Genomic DNA, 21,602 nt, shown 5'->3' with positions numbered 1-21,602 from the left:
AATTCTCAACGAAATCAATCGCACCCGATCAACATGAACCTTGAATACCGTCCATTTGGCTGATATTTTCCATTTCGTAACCTCGCTATGGACAAAAGAGTCTCTCACATCTGGTTTCAATGTCGATTTAATGGGCGGCAGGATCAGCCGGCCAGTAACCTTTTCTTCGGCTAAATTGAGTCACTCTGCTCCAAATCTGAGACAAAACTGGCTGCGATTAGTCGGGTGGTACTGTTTGAAAACAAAATCTTGTCAGCTGTTCGGCAACCTTTGAAACGCCGTGTTCCCTGTCGTTCCAGGTCAATTTGTCCCGCAGTTGTTGGGTCAATAAACCCCCCGAAATTCCCCCCGCCCCCGATTCCACGTCATGAACCATGGATTGTGGTTGGCTGCTAATCAGTTTGCTGATAGGGTGGGTGGGCGTATCCTTCATCGCTAGCCATGAGACTGTCGACGAGAACGGCTATATTGTCTTTTGTCCTTGTATGGGTAAGTAGCCTGCACTCTAGACATTTTGGCTTAATCTTGACCTTAATAAGTTTGTAAATCCCCGGATCTAGGTCGATTTGGGAATCAAGTGGACCATTATCTGGGAGCTCTAGCCTTCGCTCACGGGCTGAATCGAACTTTGGTGTTACCCCCGTGGGTCGAATATCGGCCTGGCGAAGCCAAATCCGTGAGTCATCCGATGCATCATTGACGAACTTCGGTCGTCTTGGCTTTTTTCAGCTGCTTTCTCTGATTCTGTTGGTTTCAGGTCCAGATCCCGTTTGATACGTACTTCAAAGAGGCGGAGGTGGCGCGTTATCATCGCGTGATTCTCATGGCGGATTTTATGGAGCAAATAGCTCCCCAGATTTGGCCCGAACATTTGCGAACATCACTGTGCTACTCTCATCGACCCGGTTCGGCGCCGAATTCTTGCAATGCCAAGGATGGCAATCCCTTCGGACCCTTTTGGGACACGTTCCAAATTGAGTTTGCTTCATCCGCCACCTATGGACCGCTTCATTATGACGTCCATCACACTGACATTGCTCAAGAGTGGCATCAGCGATTTTCGGCCACGGAATGGCCGGTAATAGCCTTCACCGGAGCGCCGGCCGCTTTTCCCGTCCAAAAAGAGAATGTGCCGTTGCAGAAATATCTGGTTTGGTCTGATCAGATCCAGGCACGGGCTCGAGCATTTATTAATGAGCATTTGAGTGGCGGACCTTTTATCGGGATCCATCTTCGGAATGGCGTTGATTGGGTACGGGTGCTGTGGGTTTGAAAGGCATTTTATGTAATGTACCTAAAGTGTGAGTCTTTTTTTTAGGCACGAGCGTGTGAATTTGTCAAGAGCGCTCCCAATCTATTTGCCTCAGCTCAATGCTTGGGCTATCGCAACGAGCGAGGATCGTTGACCGAGGAAATGTGCCAACCCTCGGAGGAGATCATCGTGAAACATTTGCGACGCCTTCTCAAACGCATGAAGGATGTCAAGAAAGTGTTTGTGGCCTCAGATCATGATCATATGACCCGAACATTAGGCAAGTACTTCCAAAAGACCGACTTGATTTTCATCAAACCGAATGAGGATCAACCGCACGTGGATTTAGCCATCCTAGGCCGGGCGAATCATTTTGTGGGCAATTGTGTGAGTTCATTCTCGGGCTTTGTCAAACGCGAGCGCGATACCCACGGATTTCCTTCAACTTTTTGGGGATACCCGAGTGAATCCAAGCGAGAAAGTCGACGCTCTCACGATCCCAGCGAGCTCTGAATCTCAAACTCAATCATTCCATCCCAAAGGCGCATGTATTGGGAAAAAACTTGCTTCAATTGAGCAATATCCAAGAACGAATTCTTCCCTTGACGGAGACGGTTGTGGTGAAAATAGGTCATTGCCATCTCAATCTACCTTTCAATTTCCTTTCCTTGAGTCTGACTCGATCTGGCATGGAAATGTGCAAAAATAGGAATGCAGGAGTCCACGCAGGCTCATCGGAAGAAAAACGCAATCGGAGGGTTTCAGTTTGATAATTGTGCCATTTTACCCCAACGTCTTGGTCCAGGGCTGAAGTCGTCCCGGCCATATCCAAAGAATCTCGAATAAAAACCCAAAACATCAACGCAAGTTGAACAACCAGTTACTTTATTTATTATACATTGGTACACTATCCGGTGATTGGTCCGGTGGATGGCTGTACAAGAAAATGGGGGCAATGGCAAACTAATCCGGGGACAAACACAAGTCGCGAGATGACAAGGCTTGAGGCTCGAACCTCAAGCGCCGATCAGACCTAACTAATGGGCGGGTGGATAGGGAGGGAGGGAGGGAGGGAGGGAGGGTGTCGTGAAAAAGCGGTAATAAAAGCTAGGCTCATCAGAGGGGCTCAAACTTCATCCTCGTTGAGCAACATATTGGGGATACCGTCGGTGATGGGGAATTTTCGTCCCGTTTCCGGGCACACGAGATCACCGTTGATGACCTCGACCTCGAGCAGGACGTGGTGAGCCAGTTTAAGGAATTCGTGATTGTTTTCGTAGTCGTCGACCAATTTGGAGGGCAAATCGCCCAACTGATTCAGCTCTTGAGCCGCTCGACACACTTCCGGCCAATCTAACTTGGGAATGATGCGGGCAATAAAATCCGGGTTGAACTCCACTTCCGACACCTTGACGTCTTTGGCCTAGATGAACAAGGCCATAGAGCATGCGGCAGTGTCACACAACATTGTTGTTCTCCTAGGCTATGTCTTACCTGAATGACCAAAGGGAAACCCACTTTGACGCCTTTGATCCCTTGGGAGCTGAGCATGTTGTGAGTGATGAGCTTCATTTTTGATAGCGAGCAATTTGGAATACGAGGATGGCAGTGAGATGATGGTGAAAGCCTTCCGAGTTGAAAGTTATTCAGGCACAGCCTTGGTCGAGTGAAATCTGCTGAAAGCCAAATTCGATGGCCTTGGCCAACTTTCAAGCCACGACCAAGAAGAAAGACCCAAAAGAACCCCTCTTCGTCAGTTCTACTGTCCCTCTCTTTCGCCAACTCCCACACACTTGATGTGCCACACAGACAGACCCGGGAAACTAGTCCAGAGTACAACACACGTGCGTGTTTTGAAGGGAAACAATGTTGTTGCTCTTTCTTCCTCTCTCTCTCTCTCTGAGGGCAGGCCAATCTCCCGACCTGTCTGCCTGTCAGCCTCACCGGCTGCTCGGGGGAGGGGAGGGATGTTGGATGTAGTTTAAACCAAAACCACACTTGTTATATCTGGAGTGAGCCTTTCCATCATACCTAGACTGTTGGGCCAACGTATAAAAACAAATGCAAAAAATAACCATAACAACATGGCCCAACATATCAGGACAATGGATCGAAGTGGTACAAAGAGGGTCCCGATTCTCCGTCTGGGGTTCACTGAGAGACGCTGAACCAGGCTGGAATATGCAAAATCAAATGTCCCATGACTATCAATAGCACTGTCATGTGGAGACAAGGTTTGAATTGATATGCCAGTGACGGCAAAACATGCTTGTAGCTGATGATTTTGGCCTTAGAGCTTTCATCCTTTGAACTCTGGTCAATCTGGCCAATCCCTCCAATTTGGCGTGAAAGCTCACTCAGCTTCCTGTCCGGATTGGGCATCATGTCTTGCATGGGATTTTGCTGCACACTGGCCTAATCCCGTCATGAATCGACTTTAGATCTGCCAGTCTTTGAAAAGGAGATTACACGGCCTTGTTTAGTACCGCAAAACCAAATATATATTTTTTTGTTGTACTCGCGTCCAGCCAAGGGCTTAAGTTTACATTTCAGAAACCAATTGATTATTCATAAACGCCCTGTTTAAAGTCATCGGCTCCATTCAGTCTTCGAAGTACTGTTTTAAGAATGAATGAAATGCCACCCAAGGGGAGATATTGGTCACAAGACCAAACAAAACATCTCCAATGACTGACAAGAGTTGCGCTGTAAAGTTGTCAAGTCGATCAGAAATTCTCAAACGGTCAAACCTTGCTGTCTAGTTAAAGAATGATTTGGTTTCCAATGAAGCTATGGTCACCCTGGGCCTGTCGGTCACCTGACGTGTTCGCCTCTGCTTTTCATGATGCATGCACTGCATGCCCTGCACTGCACTGCATGGATAGAGCCAGTCCTCACTAGAGTCCCTACCTAGTCTGCACTTCTAAGTCCTCCGTCCTCCGTCCCAAAGCGACGACAGCCGCCAGAAGGAAGTCAGTCAACGCCTCCTTCAGTCCTTCTGCCACCCCCCCTGTCTGTTCCAAGTGCTGACTGGATTGGTTTGATCCGGCCGTGACTGTCCCCGCCTGGCACTAAAACATCCCACGGGTCGGTCGGTGTTCGTGGAGTTGATTTATCCTTTGGCATCAATCCAAGTCCCAGCCTCCGAGCTCAACCAAGATGACGGACTCGAAGTACTTCACCACCACGAAGAAGGGCGAGATCTTCGAACTCAAATCCGAGCTCAACTCCGATAAGAAGGAGAAGAAACGCGAAGCCGTGAAGAAGGTGAGTTGGATTGAACTTCTCCTCCGGCTTCTCCCTTCCCGTACATTGATTGGCGGGTGAACCCAAGCCAGGCGGTCCGGATGTCAACCCGGCCTTTAGCCCCTTGTTTTCTCTTCCTTCAGGTCATCGCCTCCATGACGGTGGGCAAGGATGTGAGTGCACTCTTTCCGGATGTGGCCAATTGCATGCAAACCGATAATCTCGAGCTCAAGAAGCTGGTCTATTTGTACTTGATGAACTACGCCAAGTCGCAGCCGGATATGGCCATCATGGCCGTCAACACCTTCGTTAAGGACTGCGAAGACCCTAATCCCTTGATTCGAGCCTTGGCTGTCCGCACCATGGGCTGCATTCGAGTCGACAAGATCACCGAATACTTGTGTGAGCCTTTGCGCAAATGCCTCAAGGATGACGACCCCTACGTCCGGAAAACGGCCGCCGTCTCCGTGGCTAAATTACACGATATCAATGCAGCTTTGGTGGAGGAACAAGGCTTTTTGGACTCGCTCAAAGATCTTCTGAGCGATTCCAATCCCATGGTGGTGGCCAATGCCGTGGCCGCGCTCTCCGAAATCAATGAAGCTTCGGCCACGGGTCGCCCGCTCATTGAGATGAATGCACCCACCATCAACAAGCTTTTGACAGCCTTGAACGAATGTACCGAATGGGGCCAGGTAAGGGTGGCGCACTGTTCATCGACTTATTTGATAGGGAGAACAATGTTCAGAGGCGTCTCGTTGCCATTAGGTCTTCATCTTGGATTCACTGTCCAACTACACGCCCAAAGATGAGCGCGAAGCTCAATCCATTTGCGAGCGGATCACGCCCCGTTTGGCGCACGCCAATGCCGCCGTGGTGCTCTCTGCCGTGAAGGTGCTCATGAAGTACATGGAGATGATGGGCCAGGACGCCGAGTTTGTGGTCAGTTTGAGCAAGAAATTGGCCCCGCCTTTGGTCACGTTGCTCTCGTCCGAGCCTGAAGTGAGTTTGTAGCGCTGGCAATTGCTCCGGAAGTGGGTAGAATTCGAGTTTCAACCATCCTTCGCTTCAGGTTCAATATGTCGCGCTGAGGAACATCAACCTGATCATCCAGAAGCGACCGGACATCCTCAAGCACGAGATGAAAGTGTTCTTTGTTAAATACAACGATCCCATCTACGTCAAACTAGAAAAGTTGGACATCATGATCCGGCTAGCCTCGCAGAATAACATCGCTCAAGTGCTCTCTGAATTGAAAGAGTAAGATCTTGCGTATATCCCAACTTAATCCTGGCCACTGACTGAACTTGTAAAATGTTCATTCTAATTCGTTTTAGGTACGCCACCGAAGTGGACGTGGATTTTGTGCGCAAGTCGGTTCGAGCTATTGGGCGTTGCGCCATCAAAGTGGAGCAATCGGCAGAACGTTGCGTTTCGACGCTCTTGGATTTGATTCAGACCAAAGTCAATTACGTGGTTCAAGAAGCCATCGTGGTGATCAAAGACATCTTTCGAAAATATCCCAACAAGTACGAAAGCATCATCGCCACTCTATGCGAGAATTTAGACACTTTGGATGAGCCTGAGGCTCGAGCTTCCATGATTTGGATCATTGGCGAATACGCCGAGAGAATCGATAACGCCGACGAGCTCTTGGAGAGCTTCTTGGACTCATTCCAGGATGAGAATACCCAAGTGCAGCTCCAATTACTCACGGCAATTGTGAAGCTTTTCTTGAAGCGACCTACCGATACTCAAGAGCTTGTGCAACAGGTATGCAGTTATTAGCCCGCCCAAGCACAACCAGTCGACCAATGGACCACTCTCATCCCTTTCAGGTCTTGTCTTTGGCTACTCAAGATTCGGACAATCCGGATCTACGCGATCGAGGCTTCATCTATTGGCGATTACTCTCCACGGACCCGGCCGCGGCAAAAGAGGTGGTTTTGGCCGAAAAGCCTCTGATTTCGGAAGAGACCGACCTGATCGAGCCGACTCTGCTGGATGAATTGATCTGTCATATTGCCTCGTTGGCCTCGGTCTACCATAAGCCTCCCACGGCTTTTGTGGAAGGAACTGGCGGCCTCAAGAGAGCGTTGCCTTCTCGTTCCGGCGAAGAAGATGCTTCGGTTATGGCAACTGGAGGAGCATCTGCCTCGGTCATCCCCGAACCTGGATCCCTCATTGGAGATCTTCTCTCCATGGACATTGGAGGTGGCGGATCCACTGCTGGAGCTGGAGGCACTGGTAATGTGGATATTCTGGGAGGAGGCCTGGACATTCTGGGAGGAACCGCTCCTTCCGCGCCTGTAAGTGAACCTTTACGTTATGATTCAGAGGAGAGCAATTCCACTGACAAATCGAATGCCATTCGTAATACCGTCATTCGATTGCAGTCCACCAATTCCCTCTTGGGCGATATCTTCGGCTTAAGTGGCACAAGCAGCACGACATTCCATATTCCTCCCAAGCAAGTCTGGCTCCCTGCCCCCAAGGGCAAGGGCATGGAGATCAGTGGCACATTCTCCCGAAAGAACGGTCAAATCCACATGGTGCTGACCTTCTCCAACAAGGCCATGCAGCCTATGAACCAGTTTGCTGTTCAGCTGAACAAGAACAGCTTCGGCCTGATTCCGGCGCAAGCCCTAAACGTGCCTAACATTCCACCTAACCAATCTTTGGATATCTCGCTTCCTCTGAACACTAATGGACCGGTTCAGAAGATGGAACCTCTGACCAATTTGCAGGTGGCCATCAAAAACAATATCGATGTCTTCTACTTTGCTTGCGTGATGCCCATTCACGTGTTCTTTACCGAAGACGGTAACATGGAGAAGAAAGTATTCCTGGCCACCTGGAAGGACATTCCATCGGCAAATGAGGTTCAATTCACCTTGGAGAACATCGAATGCAATGCGGGTAAATTGTTGAATTGTAGATTTAATTCGTTTGGAGAGATATTTTGAAACAGTTTCATTCGTTGATGTAGATGGTGTGTCCACCAAGATGAACCAGAACAATGTGTTCACCGTGGCTAAACGACATCTCGAAGGTCAAGACATGGTGTACCAATCCATGAAGTTCACCAATGATGTTTGGGCTCTGGCAGAACTCAAGATCCAACCAGGCAACCCGAGTGTCACGGTACGTAAGCTGTCAGCTCATCAGACGAGAAGACTTGAGTTTCAAATTGCCTTATTTATAAATGCGTTCATTTTCCTTCCAGTTGGCCATCAAATCTCGTGCTTTGGATGTTTGCCACAGTATCTTCGCTATCTACGATACGATCCTCCATAATTAGGTCCCGCTTGCATGGATCATTGCGATTATTAAATTATGATATCTTGTTGAAGTTAAAGTAAGATTGTCAATGAAATTAAATCAAGACTCATCTCACATATGCTTTATTGTTCGCCTTCCATTACACACTGGACATTTCATATTTTTTACAACGGATTTTTGAGTCTTGCAATGTTTATCTAAGGGAACTCTATGGTAGAGGAAGAAGCAAATCTAATGCTTGAAATAAAAACTAGACCACAGAGAGAGAAAAAAGACCCCAGGTATGAGAACAAGTTCAATATGGATGTTTTCTAAATATGCTTTTTTTATTGATTTCTAATATAGACTATATTGAGTTTCAACCTTTTGGGACAAATATAATTATTTCGAGTTTTGCAGGATTAAAATAAACCAAAAAAGACAACTCTCGATACTTTTTAGTGAAAATTGACAAAAAAAAAAGTTCCTGAATAACATTTGTTGTATATTACATCCTATGAAAAAAACGGAGAATCAGTTAAAGGCTCAACGAAAATTGACCCACCACTCGATCTAATTATTTTTTTTCGATTTTAGTACGATCTTTGACAGAACTTTGACCGTGTACACGTAGTCACGTTTTTTTTCGAAGTTCATGTTTTCGTCAACTACTTCTGCTACACAGTTGAAGGCGAATATCACCTTTTTCTCTGATTTTTACCATGAGATATTTGCTCACTGATTTCTCATATTTACCCTTTCACATTGGTAATACTGAATTTCCAACTGAATCACTTAAGTGGTCCTTTTATATGGTGTCAGATCGCCCTTAAGATAAGAACATACAACTAGCAGTTTTGATACGAATCTGCATTAGATCTTAAATTTTGTTCATCAAACGTTGAAATATAAATTTGCTTTTCTCTACTCAATGAGCAATAAGACCGCGAAAAAAAGAATATTCAGCCGCCTATTTTCTTTTTGCCTTGTAAAACCACCAAATTAGTAGTGGAACAACAAATCCAACCACCACTTTGTGACCATTCCATAACTTATCTTTACGTCCTCGTAAGTAACCTGTTCTAGTTAAAATTTACAAGCTAACACCAAAAGCACCCTGCTGAAAAGTCATTAGTTATGATTTAGATAAAGATGTCTGCAATCATTGCCGAACCAATGCAGTAAGGTAGTGGTAGAAAAGAGGATTGTTTCCAGAGCATGTCACTAGAGGCCGCTGGCCTGTCCTAGTCTCGCAACTTCCCTCAAAATATTGACGTCCACGTCGCTTGATTGCGTGAAGTGAGTCAAGTCCTGGATCAAGTCACCGTAGGGCCTTGTGTTACTTGATGGGCTGACATTGGTCTTGGAATCCAATCCCCATACTTTGGTTTCGATCCACGAAGGTCGAATAACCTGTGTTCACCATGGACGAGCACAACTTGGCCATCGATATTCAGCTCAAGAAGCTCTTGGATTGGCTCATCAGTCGGAGGATCTGCAATCGAGATTGGCATCAAGATATCGTACCTGTAAGTCCTCTCTTCTTATGGATGAGCGTTGACGCAACATGATGATTCGACTGACTGTGCTTCGCTTGTAGATTCGGAGCCAGATTGGGCATGCCATTGGGGATATGCCTGAACATCCCGTGATCAAGGAGTTGCTCTCGGGCACGAACATCAACTACTTCCATTGTCGACAGATCGTCGAGATCCTCAAAGAGACCGAGAAGGACAGCAAGACCTTCTTTGGATCCTATGGATCCCAAAGAATGAAAGATTGGCAGGCCGTGATCAGCCTTTACCAAAATCAACACGTCTATTTAGCCGAGGCCGCTCAATTGCTCTCCCAAAGTGTCACCTACGAGATCCCCGGCCTCAAAAAGCAAGTGGCCAAGGCTGTTCAAGTTCAAGAGGAGTGTGATAAGAAAGAAAAGGACAATCTGCGCAAGGCCAAAGACTTTCAGCATGACTTTGACAAATCCTGCCAACAACTCGGCATCCCGGGGCAACATCTTCGGCAAGAGATCATCGCCTTGATGAAGAGTCTACCCGAAACCTATCAAACCGTGGCCTCGGATTGTCGAAAGCTTAAGAAAGCCCGAGAATTGTACGCCCATTTCATGAGATCCACCATGGAAAACAACGCCCACAACGACGACCCAAGCCAGGCCAAGGTGGATTTTGACCTCCAAGTTTTGCCCACGTTGGATTTTCTGATTGAGCACGGCAATGTCACCACCTATCAATGGATCCACGGCGAGGCACCTCTGTCCGTGGAAGCACCCGCATTAGATTTCGGCCCTAATGCTCTGGAGGCGGTGAATGACGAGGCCATCGACTTTGGCGACGACATTGATTTTGGTGAAGATATCAGCGCAGCTCCTGGCGAAGATGGCCAAGAAAATGGAGGCGACATTGACTGGGGAGATTTGGACGAAATGGGACCAGAAGAGGGGGAAATCGATTGGGGCGAAGTGAGCCAAGCCGTCGACTCCGTCGAGGACAGTGCCGTGATCGGCATCACGGTGGAAGAAGGGGGCGTGGCTGGAGGTGTGGCTCGCGATACTGAGGCCCTGTCATTATTGGACAATCGCCGGACTCGAACCCTCATCCTGGACGACCTGACCGAGCTGGAATGTTTCATTCAACAACGACTCCGCGAGCTCGAGCTCCAAGATGAAGGTAAATTCGTGCTGGGGGGGGGAGGCAACATGACCGAGTCGGAAGATCCTCATCTGATGCGATCCATGGTTCACGAAATCCGGAGTGTGGTGTCTGTGCTTACGGCCGGTCAACTCCATCACTTGCAGTTGATTCGGAGTTCACCCAAATATGTGGACCGATTGGTGGATAGCTTGAAGTCTAAGTTGGAGCTGGTGGATCGCATGCACGCCCTGAATCAAGCTTTGAGCGATCGCCGTGACCAAGCTATCCAAGAGCAAGCCGTGTCTCAAAAGAAATTGGCCGTGTTGAAAGCCAAGGCCAAGGAACTGCAGAGTAAGATTGAGGCGGACATTTCAGCCCGATATAAGAACCGTCCCGTTAACATCATGGGCGGTGCTCAATCCGTGTAAAAGGATGAGAACAATGGATTGTTATGTGGTTCTTATTTTTATATTCTCGATCGCTTGTTTCTCCCCAATAAAAAGCAATGAATGTTCATGTTGTTATGTCACAAGTCGATCTCGGAAGGCCAAGCACGTGAGAGCTTTGGAATGGCCCACATATTCGCACTTGACCTCGTTCTTGGCCAAGGACCACAGTCGAGCGATGCAGTCAGAACTGGCAGTAAAAAGATACTGGGAGTCATTCGAAAAGGCCATATCCCAAACCCAACGCTGGCCACTCTTATGGAGGTCCTAGAATGGAAGAAAACGAATGATTATCAGATGCATCTCGTCTCATGACTCGACGGCCTCAATCCGGCCAGCTTACCGTAATGTGTGTCAGATCCTTGGGCCGCCAGAGCTTGGTGCTCTGATCGGCCGAAGACGTGGCCAGAGCCGACGAATCCGGACTGAATTTACATTTGAGCCCGTAGCGCTTGTGGGCCGTGATCTTCTGGCGCTGTTCAGCCAAGGCCGGATTTTTCTCCCCACTAGGCAAGTCCCACACGTGAAGCGTGCCTTGATTGGTGACGCAAGCCATGTGCAATCCTACCAATGAACAAGAATGACGGGTTCATTGATGCTACCTGATAATCGCACCCATGCCAGACTCACCCTGACTATCGACGGCCACGGATTGGACGCTGCATCCGGCTTGCGGGATGTACTGCTCACTCTGGTCGGAACGGAGATTCCACACGTGAACCACGCCATTTTGATCGCCTAAGATGAGGTCTTGTTGATTAGGATGCAACACGGCCGAGTTGACCGGAGCATGAGCATCGTAGATGCGCTGACAACTTAAGTTTCGCATGCCCAAGTCCCAAATCTTGACCGTGCCGTCCTCGCCGGCGGTGTACATCCACTTGCATTCTTCCTGAAAGCCCACATCCATGACATTCTTACTCACGCCCTCGTAGTTGACGACCGGATTGGGATTGGTGCCCAATACGTCAAACATGCGGATGTGCTGATAGCCACATGCGGCCAAGAGCTGCCCATCCGGACTGATTTCTAAGGCATTGACTTGCGAGTCGGCGTGCTGCAGCGTCTTCAGACACTGCCCCGTGCCCACTTCCCAAAATTTAATAGTGTGGTCATATCCAGCCGTGGCTAGAATCACTTGACCGCTGGGACTCATTCCGCCGTTCAAATCTTGGCCGGGAGCCGGCTGGTTGCCCAGGGCCTTGGCCGCCGGATTGGCACTGCCCCGTCGGCCGCCAGGCACGGGCGCACTCATATTAATAATGACACAATAACACTAGGTTCGAAATCCACACGGATTGTCCAATGGCTTATATATGGACTTAAGAGGGTCAAGTTGAAGGGCGTCTGTCTACCCCAGGTCCCCACTGAGACGTGGACGGGCAGAACTTGAATTGAGAATGTTCTAGTCCAAGTCTCGGTCGTTGAAGAGGTCACCGAACTTGTTGTGGAACTCAGCGTGGACCGTGCGATCCGAGTTGGCCAATTCGGACAAGAGCGAGGAGGCGGGGCCGCCGGTGCCACTAGTGGGTCCACTCGCCCAGGTGGCGGAAGAAGAGGTGGAGGCGTGTCCCGATGCGCTGGTGGAGGCTCCCGAGTTGGAACTGGGTCCGGTCATCATGGCGCAAGCAGAATCCTCGGAATCGGCCACGTCCATCTGAGATCCGTCGAACATCTCGTCCACCATGGGCGAATCCTGCCGCATCAACGGCATGTAGTTATTCATCCTGCCGGCAACTGGACTCACAACACGCAAAGGCGCTCAATCAGGCCTTTCCCATGGCCAATCCCCGGAGTAGGCGGAGCTAGACGAACCTCGGTCAACGGCAAGAATGCGAGTGGACCGCCCCCACTCGTAGCTTGACCCGATCAATCGAGCGGTCAATGGATGGGGAGGGGGGACACGCTAAGGCTCAAGGTCCAAGGTTCAATTGGCGTTCGGGCCCTAGGGAGAGCAATGCGGCGCAAATGAAGCAAGATTGTTGATCACGAGTTCACACAAACACACAATCAGACACACAGACAATTCAGGGTGACAGTGTGTTCGTATATCCATGATAAGATGATGACAAAGATAGAGCAGCCCTGCTTTTTAACATAAGAATACAATTTCCTTCAAAATGTTACATCTTTTCTACTATTTTGTTGGCTGGCACTATTTTCTTCTTTAGTCCCAATACTGTGGGTTTCCCTTCATATTTTTCCAAATCTTTTTACTGATTAGCTTCTTCTTCGAACTGTTTAAGTTTTGTCTCTTCAGTCCACATGAGACGAGTTTCTTTATTCTTGACACTTCCATTTACATTTTTACGCCTTCTGTGGCATGTTCGTGTAACTTAATTGTCAATTGAATTCCTTTTTCTTTTACAGCCCTGCTCGTCATTCTATCCAGACGAGCTTCTTTCAATTTTTTTCTTTCATTCTGATTAGCCGCGAGATATGAAAGAAAAATAAGGCATTTTTCGATTTTTTTTTTTCTCGGAACTCTTGATTTATTTTATATAAATATCTGCTATTGAAGGAAACCATACCTTGCATATGAGGTGATGGAGAGTAAAGATGCTATGAAAATAACATAAAACTTATGCAGGTTAAAAGCTGGAAAGGGGAAGTTTTAGCGCTAAGTTGTTTCTCTGGAGTTCTTGAGAGAGAAGCTTCACTCTCATACATTCATAGGGGCTCAGTAACTTCGCAAATTTATGATTTTCCCAAGGATGACTAATTTTACTTTTGGCCAATTCTTTAGCCAAGTTCTGTTATCCTCGAACCCAGAATGGGACAAGACTTAATGGATACTAACACAAATTACTGTAAATAACGGATTCAATGAGACATTCTCGCAATAAAGACTTTTGAAGTCTGCGTTTTTTAATTGTAACAACCCATTTTTGTTCGATCAATGATGATTAAATCAAATAAGCAACAATCTGTTATGAATCCATTGCAAGGATATTTTGGAGTTTTTGATATTCTGGCTGTCATCAATAGAGACAGGAAAAAAAATGTTTAGCCGTTGAGGGCAGATTCCAGACGTTTGTCAAAACCAGTTTTCTTCACAACAGCAGCTCTTGTTAGGTTAACTTTGGCTCAGACGACTATTTGCATTCAAAACTTTACAATGATGAGCAACAAATTTCGAGACTTGAGATAACGAGTCACTACCCCAATTCCAAGATAAACTAGTTTTGACCAAAATCTGGAATTTACCAACAATACATTAATGGCAAACAAAATGCTTTTTCTATCTCTAGTCATCAATTTTATGGTACATAATGCAACAGAGGTCATTGGCTTGAAATTTATGTACTGGTCTGAACAATTTTCCCACTTGCTCAGAGTACGATGCAAATTGGATTCTAATAGGATAGGATCACAGGATCAGTTTGTTTTCTTTTTATAACCCTTTGCTCCCAAGCGCCATCTTTCGGATTTGTAGGGATGTGCCAAACGGAAACGTGACACCGCTTTTTCAACCAATAATTTAATTTATGCGTCAAAGTGAGCTTGAAGTTTTATCTTTTTATTGTTTCTAGCACTATCCCCTGTTTTTGTGTAGGACAGCTTTGCTTATTTCAACATTATTGTAATTGACTCATGCCAAAGCCAAAACCTCAACACATCCCTACGTAAGTCAAAAGGGGGCGCTCAAGTGCAAAGGGGTAAACAACAACTCCGGTGAGCATGCCCTATTGCGGTTGATTCTGAATCCATCACCAAAATGTCATATAGTGGTAACATTTTTGGACAAAATTGTTGACTTAAACATCCAACCCTTTGATATAGAAAATGGTGACTTCTATTCAGATTGAATTTCCCTCCTCCTTTACCTCTTTACTATGACAGGGATAGCTTGTTTGACTTTGTTTGTCCATGCTCTCAACTCATGGCAATCTTTGTTTACATTTAGCTAATATTTTGTGAAGTAATGCCGTCGAGCCCTAATAGATTGTTTGTTTGTATTACATATGTCATTGAGTGAAAAGACGCTCCAAAATCCAAAACATGTTCACTCCTATGTTCAAACAAATAAAATAGATTTTATGTCTAATCAACAGGGCAATCCAAAACATTTAAATATAGTTTTTTTCTGTTTTTTCTATTTTTCCGATGTTTTGCATCATTTCATTTTAATTTTTTTGTCAATTTTCACTATTTCTACGCAAGAACACTAGTTCCAAAATGATTTTTTCTGTTTGAAAAGTAAGTGGTAGGTGCTACATCCCCCTCACCAACAGAAACCCAATCAGATTTGGCTTGGGAAATTGCCTGTTGGAACAACTGGATGATGGAATTGCCAGGATCGATTTCAGACCTAAAAAATCATATTAGGGCTTCACCTTCCTTTGTTTTGAAAAATTTGGCCAAATTTTTTGGTCAAAAGGTGCCTGAATCTTGCCCACATATGTGATATTGATTATGCAAACACAAGTATCTATCTTTGTGTCAATCTTGGAATCATGAAAATGAATAATCTTGGGAGGTAATTGAAAATCGACATTTTCAATATGGGAATGACTCACTCCGCATTATGATTTTAAGGGGTCACTCTGCCTTGAAAAAGTAGGACATTTTAAAATTGGCTGCCTTCTTTATTATTATTGGAGCATTGGAAATATATCTAGTGGAACAAATCAATGGTACTTGAAATAATCTAAAACAAAATAATATGAACTAATAATGAAAGCTCTTATCAATTTGTATGATATTACCCTGATAAGCAAGTTAAATAGGTAAAACGTTTTTCCATACAAACAACCAAGTGACACATCTCCAAGTCATCCATTAGTGATGGAAGACTGCAATTTATTGAACCTTATTATACAAAATAACATACTGCAACTGAAGACAATTAATGGGAGACCCCCACGTGGTTTCGTGAGCACTTATTTTGAATTGCGACTGGGTAAAATATTCACTTTTTCAATAGTAGATGCCTTCACATTCTTCCAAATCAAGGCCAAAATTCGGCTTAAAACGTCTTTTCAAGCGGTCTCAACGGTTAGATCAAGCAAGATGTACTGAATACTGTCTCTGAGCTATATCATGCAATCCAAAAAAGGTTAAAACATGTAATCTCAAGCTTGGTAGGCCAATAAACGACAAGACACAATTTTACACATTTCATTTAATGAAGAACTTATGGCCCCCTGAATCCCCATCAAAATGGGGTCTTTCTTTTGTCTTGTACATTTGCTTGCCAAACTTCATTGGTTGTACTCTGGGCTAATCAAATCCTGATTTTAACAGAGATTTAAGAAGGAACTAGATTCACGCCAATCACTTTTGGTTTGTTGATTACTAGTGAAACAATAAATTTGCCGTTTGAGATATTGTTTATCTGAAATAGAATACTAATATTTGCAATATCTTAATTTAGAATAATCTAAGCATTATGATTAACCATGTATCAAGTTAGAGGATTTCTTATGTCACTTTGTATCCGCATTATTCAGCATCAATTTTGTTCACTTTTTCTTAAATCTATCTTACATTAGACTTTGGTTAAACCAGAACTATGGGAATTTGGCATGCAGCCATACCAAAGATTTATTTGGCTTGTTGCCCGCATGAAGAAAAAACTTCTTGTATTGGGGGTCAAAAGTTTCCTTTACCAAGGAAGGTGCCCAGGTTTGGTCAAATTTACAATGAATTGTTTCATGTGAATGTTCACTCTGTAATGCCATATCGATAATGGCTTGTTCACTGGCACTTTTTAATTGCAATTCAATGAGATTTGATGGGGATTAAACCGTACGTAAATTTTTCACCACATGAAATTCAGTATTTGCGTTCGAAAAACTTTTTGAAATTCTTCTATTTTGGCAGGACAAAGTTTGTGGAAGAGGTTAAATTCCTAACTTTGTGATTGGTCATTCAATTGGCCTTCTACTTTTGAGATTCCATGTTGGGAGATTTTAAGATGGTCATCAAGGGTCTCAAAACTTGTCTTGAGTATATCTTGCTCGGTGTAACTGTTGTGACCGCGTGAAAAGACGTACGAGTATTAAGCTGAATTTTGGCCTCGATTGGGAAGAATTTGAAGGCATCTAATATTGAAAAAGTGAATATTTTACCCTGTCGCAATTCAAAATAAGTGCTCACGAAACCACGTGGAGGTCTCCCATTCAATGTAAAAGTACCTACGATAATCTATTTTTCCAATTTATTTTCGACATTACATAGGAACACAATTTTGATTAAATATAACTAAAACTCACAATCAATTTCTTCCTTTGTACAAAATGAACACTAAGCACCTAATATCCATACGTTTTAAAATGTTTCACAGCTTACTCTATGTCATGAAAAACACACACTTGCAACAAATTGTAAAATGCTGCATAGCATATCTTAAAAACCTGACATTACCAATAACTATATTTTAGCTCATTATGAATGTTCCAGCCTTTACATCAACAAATGAGTTGGCAATATTCATAGCAATAAGATATGTCATTACATGTTGGTAAGATTTCACAAGAAAAAGGATTTGTAGTTGTGCACCCCATTTACATCCAAGCACTATTTGTATGCGGTCAAATTCCATGACCCAAAAATACTAGTGATACACTGATATATATCTAGCAGGAAAATGAAAATATGAATGAACCTTGTTTACAATTCTAAACTTTACTGACATCTCTTTTTGAAATACGGAATAAAGGGAAAAATGTCAGGGCAGTTGTTGGCCATCCCAATGTCATTCTAAGATGATACTTTGCTCTTTGCCAATTTAAAGTGTCACATAACTTGAACAATATTTAGTAAACTATATTTTGGCTGGCTTCCCTGTTGCTTCTTGTGCTCACACTTGGCCTCAAAAGTACCTAGTTACTGAATAATGACCGTTTCAAGTGTCAACCATAACAGGAGACACGGAGACAACGTCCTACTTTTCCGTTTCGAAGTCACGTGACCCCTGTTTACTTTCAGCGGGGACGTCCGGGAGGTGAAGCCCAATGTCCAAGAGATGGGGCCACCATTCCAACATGAGGGGTGGCCCCGATCGTTGGTTCATCCTATAGTGCCATGATTAAAAACTACATTTATGTCAAGGGATTGACATCAACGCATGCCAAAGAAATAGCAATAAAAAAATAATTTGGACATAGATTCCACCCACAGGTAGGTGGGTAGGTACAGAGTATCGAGCCCGGCCGTTAAAAATGGCAGGTTGCGTGCCCAGCGCTCTACTGCCCCTTTGTCATTCTTAGCCAGCTAGCTACCTGATTGGGTCGAGTGGTTGCCTCGGCTGTCTAGTTGGGTTCCTGCAAACATACACACATACATGCATGCATGCATGCATGCATTCATCGATCGGCACTCACAGGCATTTTCCACCCTGAGTAGACCGAGCAGGCCGAGTAGGCCGAGTTCACTTAGCCAGTAGGCCAACCCTAAACCGCTCCCCACTTGCCACATGGACCATTCGTCATTGATCCTGTCGGGTCTGCGTCTTTCCGGCGCGTTGGATTGACGCGCTCTGAGACCACACGCCCCTAACCTTATTCATGTGGGTGGTGCTCCCTTGTGTAGTGCGGGTCTGACTGAAGTGGGACCGGGGCCCAGCCTGGGAGCCACCCACCGTTTTCCGGCTATGACTCAGCCGACCCATCCTCGGTCTGACCGGTTTCGTCCGGTAATCCTGCCCCGCTCATTGGACCCATTGTGTTCATAATGGCCTTAGCCGTCACCATCCCGGGGCCGACCGACTTGCCGCCCGAAGTGGGGGCCGCTCAGAACGATGCCATTCAGCTGGGTAGCCTCCAGCTCGGCCCAGCTGAACCGGACCGTCAGCCGCCGCCTCCGACCTTAGCCCGTCGACGGTTGTCGTCCTATTGGATACCTTTACGGGGTCCACGTTCACTGGCTCAGCGCCTGTGCCACGCCTGTTGTTGCGATGGGTGTGGCACGTCACAAGTCCTGCCCATTAACAAAGTCCTGCCCGTGACGTTTAATCCCAATGAATCGGATTTTCTAGAGATTCGACCCCACCGACGAATTCGCGTGATCCATCGTTATGGTTTGGCCGCAGCCCCTCCACGTCCCGTCCTGGGCCCCTGGATGCCTCCACCCGGTCAGGCCGACCAAGATTCCTTGGATGGCCTCCCGGTTCAGTTGCAACGGGACGGCTCTGATCCCGTGGATGAGAGCGAAGAGGAAGATTATTGGTTCGAAAACGCGGCCCCTCGTCGTCCACCCATTCAAGCACCCACGCCCCGTCAGTACCCGCCCAATCGGATCTTCAATAAATTTGAACCCCAACAGCCCCCATGCATTCCTGGCATTCAACCCCCCGCCACCCGTCCATCCCGGCGTGCATCCGTTAGCAGTGTGCGGAGCCGCAACCATAGCCGTTCGCCGGCCCGATCTCATCGGTTGTCTCGAAAGGTTATCATTCCGAGTGAACAACTCGAAGATGAAGAGGAGGATGGGGAGACCGAGGATAGCAATTTCAGGGATCTACTGCCCACCGTCGATCCCTTACCCGAGACCGACATGTTGGCTAAGGACCCGATTCCATCGGCTCAATCTTCGGTCATGGACGAAAATTTCGTCGCAACTGTCTTGTCCGATATGAATGACATGATTTTGAATATTACCGCCGATTCCACGGGCCATGGATCGCCGAGTCAGAGTCCCGAACCAACGGAGCGGTTGCCGCCTACGTCTGATTCCAAGTACGTTGAGTCCGAACCTAATCCGAATGAACGTGAGCATTCCAATATATCCGCCAGTGAAGTTAAAATTGTTGTAGATGGCGGAAATTTAGGAGGTCATGCGAACTCGGCCTTCGAAGGCGACGAAGAACGCGAATTTACCTCCGAATCGACGATGAACGGGAATGCCTTTGGGAGTCACACTACTAGCCTGTCAGATCAATCGGTCAATCCAGCCGAGAAGTCCGACTCTTCGAGCAATCAGATAAGCAATGGCAAAGCCAGTCGAAACTCATCAGTCCATGAATCGGATGCTGGCTACCAACGGGTCAGAAATCTATCACAAACTCTCGCTCTTGCCGTAAGCGAGGATTTGGCCCGAATCGAAAATGCTAACGGTGAAGACGATAGTGAACTAGATTCGCCACTTCCAGAAGAGCAAGATGAAGGTGACCCCTTGCCTCGGAATCACAATCCCAATAAAGACAACCCATCGTCGGAAGACCGTCATGCTCTCATCTCCATGCATCCCAATCCAATACCGTCTGACGTAATCTCAAATGGTGATAATTCAATAAGCAGCTTAGGGCAGCCCCTCCCAACCCGACCTGTGATATTTTTCATCCATGGCGTGGGTGGCTCTGCCTCCACGTGGTCCAACCAAGTCAAATACTTTACTGAGTACGGCTATGAAGTCATAGTTCCTGATCTATTGGGCCATGGGTTCTCGTCGGTTCCCGACAATCCCAAGTCCTACACGTTTAATAAACTGTTCCGTGACCTCATTACCATCTTCGACCACTATATCGTGGATGGCCGCCAATGTGTTATCATCGCCCATTCGTATGGGTGTTCATTTGGCGCAGCCATTGCTCGAATCCGTCCCAACAATGTGGTGTTACTGATTCTCATTGCCTGCGGGGGTCCCTCACCCCTTACCCCGCCTAGAATGTTCAAAACCATGCCCACCATACTCGTGTCTTGTATGAAGCCTTTCCTCCGGTGCGGCTTTCTCCGTCAACAGCAATACAATCCACGTGGGAGACAAATCAAATTTCAGAGAGCCTTCGATGTGCCCAGTTACGTCTTTAAACACATCATGGCCGGTCAGCATTGGCCCGAGGGTAAGCATGGTCCACTCGACAACAAACGTTAGAGCCAGAAAACGAAACCCTTTTTTCCCTTCTCCCTTTTAGGAGACCCTACTTTTCATCGTCGGATATCCACGCCGTCCCTCTTGGTTTATGGAATGAAAGACCCGTTTGTGTCACTGGTAGAAATGTGTGAAATGGAGCGAACCATGCCCAAGGCTTTTCTCGAATTAGTCCCCTTGGCTGGACACATGATCATGTTGGAACAACCTAAGCAACTCAGCACGATGATGAGACGGTTTATTGAGAAATATTATCCTCCTCCGTGAGCGTCAGTGGACGTTATGGGGTTCTCAAATGTCACAAAAAGAGTCGAATTGAAGGGACACATGGTTCGTTCGAGCCTCCGGTCCTTACCACAACATTCCCTTTACCAAAGTAATTATGGAGATTTTGACTCATATTTATATCTAGCAATTTACACCTATCAACCGAGTCAATTCCACAACTCAAACTTCCCAATCGTAGTAGGCCAATACTAATACCATATTTCAGCACTATTTTTATACAGTCCGTGCAATAAGCATCTATTTTCCCTATCGACCCATCCATCGATAAAAACGCTCCATGAACTGAATCTCAATTCTGGAATCTTTAAAACTGTCATAAGGTTTGAATATACACAAATCCTAACAATTTTGGACACGTGTTTCACTTATTTATGGTTGTTATGTGACCAAAGCGAGGAAAGAGTTGAATCGGTCAGCTTTTGATTTAGCGGCTAATGGATGAGCCCAAATGTGTCCACTTTCATTTCTGATGGTAATCGTATTCAGATGACGGGATGTCCTCCTTGAATGAAATATGAACCCTCGGTCAATCCATGAACCACTAGAATATGGACGGGATACTAAGGTCTAGATTGACATCTCACAGTCAAGTCAACGCAGTGCGTTTTCCTTCGAATAAGGAGTAAATTTTAGGGTGGATCCAGAAAA

At 46.0% G+C, this 21,602-nt stretch overlaps 7 protein-coding genes across 9 annotated transcripts; 4 read left to right on the top strand and 3 right to left on the bottom strand.

Moving 5' to 3' along the window:
- The first annotated feature begins 213 nt into the window (after nucleotides 1-213).
- On the top strand, nucleotides 214-2,119 carry LOC131889351 (GDP-fucose protein O-fucosyltransferase 1-like). Of its 2 annotated transcripts, XM_059238439.1 has the most exons (5): nucleotides 214-228; nucleotides 300-489; nucleotides 561-676; nucleotides 758-1,252; nucleotides 1,319-2,119. In XM_059238439.1, exons 2-5 carry the CDS (start codon nucleotides 375-377, stop codon nucleotides 1,763-1,765), a joined length of 1,173 nt encoding a protein of 390 aa, XP_059094422.1. In that variant the 5' UTR covers nucleotides 214-228; nucleotides 300-374; the 3' UTR covers nucleotides 1,766-2,119. The 2 variants fall into 2 exon arrangements, with proteins under 2 accessions (XP_059094422.1, XP_059094421.1); XM_059238438.1 differs by lacking the exon at nucleotides 214-228 and having other exon boundaries at nucleotides 242-489.
- Nucleotides 2,117-3,122, bottom strand: LOC131889357 (multifunctional methyltransferase subunit TRM112-like protein). The gene is made up of 2 exons (XM_059238445.1): nucleotides 2,747-3,122; nucleotides 2,117-2,675 (listed from the first exon to the last, which is right to left on the bottom strand). The coding sequence occupies exons 1-2, from the start codon at nucleotides 2,822-2,824 to the stop codon at nucleotides 2,379-2,381; spliced, it is 375 nt and encodes a 124-aa protein (XP_059094428.1). The 5' UTR covers nucleotides 2,825-3,122; the 3' UTR covers nucleotides 2,117-2,378.
- An 887-nt stretch (nucleotides 3,123-4,009) lies between these two features.
- On the top strand, nucleotides 4,010-7,894 carry LOC131889343 (AP-1 complex subunit beta-1-like). 2 transcript variants are annotated; one of them, XM_059238431.1, is made up of 9 exons: nucleotides 4,072-4,519; nucleotides 4,642-5,193; nucleotides 5,267-5,500; nucleotides 5,571-5,758; nucleotides 5,836-6,271; nucleotides 6,337-6,807; nucleotides 6,895-7,417; nucleotides 7,488-7,642; nucleotides 7,725-7,894. In XM_059238431.1, the coding sequence occupies exons 1-9, from the start codon at nucleotides 4,412-4,414 to the stop codon at nucleotides 7,797-7,799; spliced, it is 2,742 nt and encodes a 913-aa protein (XP_059094414.1). In that variant the 5' UTR covers nucleotides 4,072-4,411; the 3' UTR covers nucleotides 7,800-7,894. The 2 variants fall into 2 exon arrangements, with proteins under 2 accessions (XP_059094413.1, XP_059094414.1); XM_059238430.1 differs by having other exon boundaries at nucleotides 4,010-4,519; nucleotides 6,337-7,417.
- A 1,139-nt stretch (nucleotides 7,895-9,033) lies between these two features.
- On the top strand, nucleotides 9,034-10,921 carry LOC131889348 (CDK5 regulatory subunit-associated protein 3-like). The gene is made up of 2 exons (XM_059238436.1): nucleotides 9,034-9,288; nucleotides 9,360-10,921. The coding sequence occupies exons 1-2, from the start codon at nucleotides 9,184-9,186 to the stop codon at nucleotides 10,833-10,835; spliced, it is 1,581 nt and encodes a 526-aa protein (XP_059094419.1). The 5' UTR covers nucleotides 9,034-9,183; the 3' UTR covers nucleotides 10,836-10,921.
- LOC131889352 (target of rapamycin complex subunit lst8-like) lies at nucleotides 10,854-12,260 on the bottom strand. Its single transcript, XM_059238441.1, has 3 exons — nucleotides 11,484-12,260; nucleotides 11,197-11,417; nucleotides 10,854-11,120 (listed from the first exon to the last, which is right to left on the bottom strand). Exons 1-3 carry the CDS (start codon nucleotides 12,106-12,108, stop codon nucleotides 10,929-10,931), a joined length of 1,038 nt encoding a protein of 345 aa, XP_059094424.1. The 5' UTR covers nucleotides 12,109-12,260; the 3' UTR covers nucleotides 10,854-10,928.
- Nucleotides 12,110-12,865, bottom strand: LOC131889358 (uncharacterized). The gene has a single exon (XM_059238446.1). The coding sequence runs from the start codon at nucleotides 12,577-12,579 to the stop codon at nucleotides 12,259-12,261; it is 321 nt and encodes a 106-aa protein (XP_059094429.1). The 5' UTR covers nucleotides 12,580-12,865; the 3' UTR covers nucleotides 12,110-12,258.
- Nucleotides 12,866-18,112: 5,247 nt separating this feature from the next.
- Nucleotides 18,113-21,300, top strand: LOC131889344 (uncharacterized). Its single transcript, XM_059238432.1, has 2 exons — nucleotides 18,113-20,637; nucleotides 20,710-21,300. Exons 1-2 carry the CDS (start codon nucleotides 18,531-18,533, stop codon nucleotides 20,931-20,933), a joined length of 2,331 nt encoding a protein of 776 aa, XP_059094415.1. The 5' UTR covers nucleotides 18,113-18,530; the 3' UTR covers nucleotides 20,934-21,300.
- Nucleotides 21,301-21,602: the final 302 nt, after the last annotated feature.

This window comes from Tigriopus californicus, chromosome 10 (assembly GCF_007210705.1).
Source record: "Tigriopus californicus strain San Diego chromosome 10, Tcal_SD_v2.1, whole genome shotgun sequence".
NCBI lineage: Eukaryota > Metazoa > Arthropoda > Copepoda > Harpacticoida > Harpacticidae > Tigriopus > Tigriopus californicus.
The sequence above is the reverse complement of the archived record's forward strand: the minus strand, read 5'-3'. Positions and strand labels throughout refer to the sequence as shown.